Source organism: Etheostoma spectabile, chromosome 7 (genome assembly GCF_008692095.1).
Source record: "Etheostoma spectabile isolate EspeVRDwgs_2016 chromosome 7, UIUC_Espe_1.0, whole genome shotgun sequence".
Lineage (NCBI taxonomy): Eukaryota > Metazoa > Chordata > Actinopteri > Perciformes > Percidae > Etheostoma > Etheostoma spectabile.
The window spans coordinates 14,815,634-14,822,871 of NC_045739.1; the positions used below are offsets into that span (position 1 = coordinate 14,815,634).

The following is a 7,238-nucleotide window of genomic DNA, read 5'->3' on the forward strand; positions in this document are numbered from 1 at the left end:
AAAAAAAGACTCAAGGTTTGTATAGAATTGGGGGTAAAAAATCCTGAACAAAACCAAACCAAAATTGGTGTATTATTACAGCCCTAATTACTCACATGCCCATATGCAGATTGCTAACTTTAATGTAAGAGATGTGGGACAGGGCCTCATTGTGTGCAAAAATACATTTTGAAGTTCACCTGAAACTAATATGAGGCTCCAGCAGTCTGAAACAAATCAAGTGTACAACATTCCCTCTTTGTTTTAGTGTCCCTCCACTGCAGCTAGGCAGAGAAACACTGTCTGGAACCACGAAGGAGGAGTAAAGTTTTTCTTTTACATAAGTTCCATGTAAAAGACTGTAACTTTAGGCAGACACACCACAGGGCCCACTCTGCCAGAGAGGAGGTTCATTGGAGCACATCCTGAGCTGTTGCCCAAGAGCACTGGGAGATGGGCGCTACCGTTGGCGCCACAACCAAGTGTTGAGGGTCATTGCAGTGGTCATCAGCACTGGGATTGCCTGCAGTAGACTCCAGAAAGCAGCAAGACAGAAAATTGCCTTTGGTAAAGCCGGGGAGAAGCCCCACAAGCGCCTGAATCAATCTGGGGGGCTGCTCTCGACAGCACGGGACTGGCAGCTGAAGGTTGACCTAGGCTAGGGAGACATCTCAAATTCACAAAAAACATCGCAGTGACCACTCTCAGGCCGGACATTGTCCTGGTGTCAGAAATAACAATCTAAGTGGTCCTGCTGGACTGGGTGCAGAGGATTTGTCAGCCAGTCACTCACTAGGGCCCTCAAGATGCTTGGAGTGAAGGGACTGCACATCAGGAAAGCCATCAAGAACATCACGGACGCCGCCGAAAAGGCGTCAAGATGGCTGTGGATCAAGCGGGGCAATACGTGAACCATACAAGCTACTCAGACACAACCCAGGGCTTTATCATCCCTGGTTGGGTTGCCTGGGCAAAGGTGTATGATGTTGCGAGAACCAAAACACCCAATGAACCCAGGATACATCACTGATGATGTGTCTGAGTTGCACCATTGGTGTATGTTAAGAACTGGAGATACCCACTGATAAGACTGCTAAAGCCCATTAGCGTTGGCTCACCATTTCAGTATATTTTTGCTCATAACGAGGACAATAGATTTAATCCATTACTTCCACTGAGGTGGCACATAGAATAGCTCTCTTCACAGTCTGTATGGACAGCAGGAATAATAACAGTGACTTTTTACTGACCATTTCCCAGAAAATAAGATTTCATATACGTTTCCTATACCTCATAGGGAGCAGCTGGTTTTATCATTTCATCCCCAGTTGAGTCTGACAGTCAACCTGGAGAGACATAACATTTGCTTAAAATACATCAGGTAATCTATTAGGGAATTTTTACTCACTGTTTTTGATCCATTCAACAATTATTCAAGATCCAAAATGTATGACTTGTGCATGTGACAGCTATACTGTCAGAAAATCATGTTGTGAAAAGGATCTTCTGAATTAGCTTGTTGCATTTAAGTATCATGGTAAAAATTCAGGATGTTGGAACCTTTGAATGGACCAACAAGCGGTTTAAGAAAAAATAGTTCCATTATCTTTATTGTGACCATTATTGCCACTGTTCATCACACCCCCAGCCGGCATCGTCAGACACCGCCTACCAAGATCCTGGGTCTGTCCAAGGTTTCTCCCTAAAAGGACGTTTTTCCTTGCCACTGTCGCACTAAATGCTTGCTCTTGAGGGAATCACTGGAATTATTGGGTCTCTGTAAATTATAGTGTGGTCTAGACCTACTCTATCTGGAAAGTGTGTTGAGATAACTTTTGTTATGATTTGATACAATTATTATAAAAATAAAATTGAACTAGAATATTATGTTGAATAAATATTAGGGTACCTGTCTCAAATGTGTTTTAAGTCTCCATAAGATGATTTCCCATACCTTTTTTTATAAAACTAATGGCTGCCTAAAAGCTACAAAAATAAACAATTCCATGTTATTCTTACCGTCCTATCATAATATTGTTCTGTGTCACATTGAACAAAAAATATGAACACGTTGTAAGATGCGTGTCAATCCATTATATACCTGCATAACGCATTTTTGTCGGAGAGTTGCTAGCCTCCATACTGCTTTATTGTGACTTATAACAATATATAATAAAATGATGCTAAAACAATACTAAAAATGCATTTTATAACTGGTCATTATCATTCTGTTCATGTTCAATAAAATGTTTAAAAGTATTATGAATTTGATCATAGTGGCTGGAGAGTAAAATTGTTTTGCATGGTGCACAGCTCCTTTTCTGCTACATGGAAACTACTGGGATGTTGAACAGGCAGTATACCACTGTTTTCTACTCGACAAAATACATTGTCTCTTCACAGATAGAGGCTTTTGAAGTCTAAAAAAACAAAAAACTGGTTTGAGCAAAAGCAACTACATCAAGACATCTACATGCTGTATGACCGTATACGCTAGTATAAAGAATAAACACATAAGGAACAGAAGTAGTAATTTCCAATATCATTTATCAAAAGTGTTAAGTTCAGGATGGCCATCTACAGATATCCGAAAAACAACCTTATTGTAATGAGTTATTATAGTGTGAGACATAAAATAGTCTGCCCACAAGTTTCACTGAGAACTGATGACAAGAGCATGCCGAGTAATATTTAATTTGAAAATGTTACACATTGTAAAATTTCTGAGAAACAACTGTTTTTTCTCTCTCTTTTTTTGGGGGGTGGCATCAAATCTGTCATTGTAATTCACAACTGCAGTCATCTCAGTGTGTGTCCCATCACACAACCAGTCCAACTTTTTTCCCACCAATTTGGCGGCAACTAAAGAGGAGCCTCACATCTGCAACAATAGAGCAGCTGCTCATCAGCATCAATGGATTCAGGCCGACCTGTGGCTTTATGCGTTTGCGCGCCTTTTTCATTCCATTCATAAGACTCAGATTCCTCTTACTAAGATGTCTGAGTGTAATGATACATTTGAGATCCTTGGAAAGCCACACAAATCAAAGACCAAACAACACAACCATATTCGGGAAAATGCAGATTTATTGAAAAGGTTTTGTCAATGAAAAAACATTACAAGTGTCACAAGAGTCATAAAACATTTTTTTCTTAGGCTACATAACGTCAGTGAATACTATATAATCCTATTTAACACACAGTGTTTACAGTCTACTCTTTTGCACAGACCAAAATACTTTTAAGTCCATATCGTGCAAACTTCCGACAAAATAACCCTTGGGGTTTTACAAAAGTGTTGTCTACAACCCATATCTTTGAAACCCCAAAGAAGATTGCATTTTAAAACGCTCATAGACTTCCGTTTCTTTAAGATCTGTGCTCGTTTGCTCTGTGGCATTAATCTGTAAATGAGCCAAATGCTGAATGAAATTATTGTACAGCAACTCCAACCATTCTTAATCGCTAAGATTACGGTCATTTGAATACAAAAAGCATAAATAACATTACAAAATAGATAACACGCATGAGATAAATGTCCATCTAATCTACCAAGGTCTCCACATGGCAGCGCTGACAGCCTGCGGGCCGGACTGCGCGAGGCAGGGAGCCACTGCGCCGCCGCTGCTGCGGGACTGGCTCTCCAGTCTGGAGCTGAAGCTGGATTTGAGGCTCAGGAGTCTCTGTTGGATCTGGGGGAGAGTCCTGGAGCTCTGAGCGCAGCAGTTCAGACAGGTTGGAGTTATGGTGGCGGACGTGGACTGCTGGACAAATTCATTCACCCGCTGACACGCGTCTTGGTCCAGGCTCGTTTTGGGAAGCAGAGTAGAGACGCGCTGGAGGCAGGATTTGTAGCCTTCTCTGTAACTCTCTGCGGAGTCTGGAGGGAAAAGAGATTTGATCAGTGGCTTGAATTTCACGTGTAGACTATAACCACAGATAAGATAGTTTGTGCAATGCATACAGTAGTTCAGGAGATGATGCGCACCTTTGACTGGAGCGGAAGGAAGGTCTCTGAGGAAACGGACGGTCATTTCCAGAATGTCAGCTTTCTCCAGCTTGGAGTAGCGTGCGTTGTCTTTGCCAACCAGAGGAAGAATCAAGCTTTTCAAATGACTGAGACTGTCGTTGATACGAGCACGTCTTCTCTTCTCCAGCAACGGTTTAAGAGTCTAGAAGAAATAATGAAAAAACGGTTATTCAGCTGCACTTTAAAAAGAGTCAAATGAGAAAACATTTCCAGTAACATAACGGTTTCTCTCTTTCCCTTACCTTTCTCAGTTCGTTGGCTTGTTTTCTCTGGGCCACGGTGGACCTGGCAGGGAGAAGCTCGTTGGCCTCAGTGGTGACGTTGGGACTCATTTTGTTTTCTGCTTGTAGCTGTGTTTTTTGAGGGGAGATACTTGCGCTCGGAGCGGCTGAGCTGAAGTGTGCCTCGGAGCTGGCAAGCCTCCTATTTATGTGGCTCCGGCGCGTCAGAGGGGAGGGAACACAAGCCATTGTGCGCGGGGGGGGTTGACACAGGGGGGCGATGCCCTTGAGAGATGAGCGGAGCTCCGTCTGGACCATCTGGTCGTGTCCAGCGCTGGTATGCGGAGGTTCGTGATGATGTTGCGCTTTATTGCGTAAAAGATATAAAGCTTTAACGTTCATCCGAGATCCAATTGCGCACACAATACATATAACAATGATGTTTTTCGAACATAAAGGTTATACCACATAGCTGTTTTTTGGAAATTTTCTACAGGAGTTGCCTCTTTATTCACCTGGCTGTGTTGTTAAATTAACAATCCTTATTATCCTGTTTATTTTTGAATGGAAACCTCCTACAAACGAGAGGCCAAATAAGATAATTTTAGTTTAATGACATACGTGAAAGTTGCACTGCTATAAACGAACAATTAAAAGTTAGATCAAAAATAATAATAAAAACATAGCCTACATTCAGTCAGTTTATGTTGCTTATGTACTGGATTTGCTATCCCGCCACAATAAACGAAACACAGAACCAGATGAGTGATTTTGAGGTGACAGGAGTAATGTATTCCTACAATTAATAAACCAGATACCCAAGCCACGCTATGTATGGATTAACATCTGTTTGTGGACCCTTAGCAGCTTGTTTCCAATATCAACAACCCGGTATTTACCTGGAGGATTGGGGGAGGATACTGAGTGACGTACAACCTGCAACACGGGCAGAGAGCGGAGTGCGTGCATCAGCGGAGTAGGGACGTTGAAGATGAAGATACAAAGGAGTCATGCAGTACCCAAGTCTGTTCTAACACTGCCTGGATAACACGGTGAGGAATAGGCATTTGATTCAGCAAACTGGATCTGTTTCGAAAGATAGTCCCTTCAAAAGTATTAGACACCATATTAAATGCACTATAGATATTTTAAACTAAAAGTAAACTGATTTTATTTCAACATCTTTGAAGACTTTCAGGCAATCTCTGCTGCTGACCATCAAACCAAACACAGTGCAGTGAGCTGCTAGTAGGATTCACGCGTTCGGCACGCGCCACAACCGCGCAACAGATGGGAAAACCCCCCTTCGTTTTCCATCTCTACACACTACACACCAACCCCCTCCTCTGTTTCCCACCGTCGCACCACTCTGTTGCTGCTCTCATCAGCACCCCTGATCTTCTGCCCCCTCACCATCAGTGTGCTCAAACTACATTTTTTATCATTTTTTGGAGTGGGGGAGGTTTGGGTCCCAGCACACAGACACAATGGCGGAGGTATATGCGTTATTGCAAATCAGACCAATTTAAAACAATTCATAACAAGATGTTAAAAGGACGTCCTAAAACGATAAGTTCACAGAAAAGACACCAAATAAAACTAAATATGTTTGATATGGCAAAATACCGGCTTTACTTACAACCATTACGCACATAATTGTTTACTGAGGCATTTCCAACCTCAAGGCTTAAGGCAATGATAAGAGCGGGAACATGGATAACACACTGAAATATCAATTACATTTCAGTTGATTTTTTTTACATCTGGACACATATAGTTCAACAAGCTCATATCCTTTTGGTAAAGATAACGCTGCTCTTCGGGTGCAAGCTGTCCTGCTGTGGCTTGAGGGCTTTTATCCCTCTGTGTTTTTTAAAGCATTATAGATGCACAGTTTTACACGCGTCCTGCCCCATGGGGCCCCAAATAACTGACATCAAGTCCAGTCTGGGAACGGGCACTTTGAGATAAATCTAAAAAAAAGTGCATGAGAAGCTTCGGTTGGGACCCTTTTTGTCCTTGTTCTGGCGTGGGTATCCATCTGTGCAATCTGAGAGCACAGTGGGCCTTTGTTGAAGAAAGTACCGAATATAGTGGACTTTTCCAGCAACTGTATAGGAAAGTGATATGATTTGTTTTCTTGGTTTCTTTTTGTAAACTAAACTACTGAATTCAATACCCGACTATTTGTCAGATTTAAATAAAATAAAAAGGAAAACTAGGAACACTTTTATGAAATATTAAGGATTATTAAGAAAGATTACAAGTAGGCATGTAACAACATCACCAACCGTTATAATCTGGAGCAAAAGGTACAATTGAATTATATGTATTCCCAGAAAACGTTTAAAATCTTAATCCTTGAGTCAAAGAAAACACTTCTGATGAGTAAGAATTTGAGGGTATACACGGCATGAGACTGACACGAGCCAGAGCGACCAGACAGATGGAGCCTGCGCAGGTTTGTTGATGCGTGAAACCAAAAGCGTCGATGGACTGCCTTGCTAAAGGTGATCGTCTCCATCGCGGCTATGGAGGCTTCCAGACTTCTAGGTTTTCCAGCCTTCAAATTTTGACTGGCTGAAAAGATGTCTGGCATCCCAAGCCAAAATCTACGCCAACATTATCCGCATCATACAGCATCTGTACAGACTGCTGGCTGCTGTTCGAGCACAGCATGGAGACACACATGACAAGTTGGATTAAACTTCCTGTTGTTCCCAGTTTGTGATCAAATCCCACTTGACTTAAAATAAATGTGATTAAAACGTTTTTTTGTTTTTGTTTTTTACCATGAAACTATACCAGGTTTTGTATCCTAAAATATTCAGATAAAACCATCATGTGTTGGCTAAAATGTACACAAAGGCATAAAGACTGATAGCCTATAACTGGTAGAATTGAAATGCTAATTTCAAAATTGGTTCCATGTTAAAATGGTGTGAGGTGTAGTGTGTTATATCTGTGGCTCTCCAATTATCATTACTGTTTTCTTGTAAAAAAAAAAA

General features: G+C 41.5%; 1 protein-coding gene across 1 annotated transcript; it reads right to left on the bottom strand.

Annotated features, from left to right (window-relative positions):
- Positions 1 to 3,524: 3,524 nt before the first annotated feature.
- Positions 3,525 to 4,644, bottom strand: LOC116692708 (transcription factor HES-2). The gene is made up of 3 exons (XM_032521193.1): positions 4,252 to 4,644; positions 3,968 to 4,151; positions 3,525 to 3,859 (listed from the first exon to the last, which is right to left on the bottom strand). Exons 1-3 carry the CDS (start codon positions 4,630 to 4,632, stop codon positions 3,528 to 3,530), a joined length of 897 nt encoding a protein of 298 aa, XP_032377084.1. The 5' UTR covers positions 4,633 to 4,644; the 3' UTR covers positions 3,525 to 3,527.
- Between the last annotated feature and the right edge of the window lie 2,594 nt (positions 4,645 to 7,238).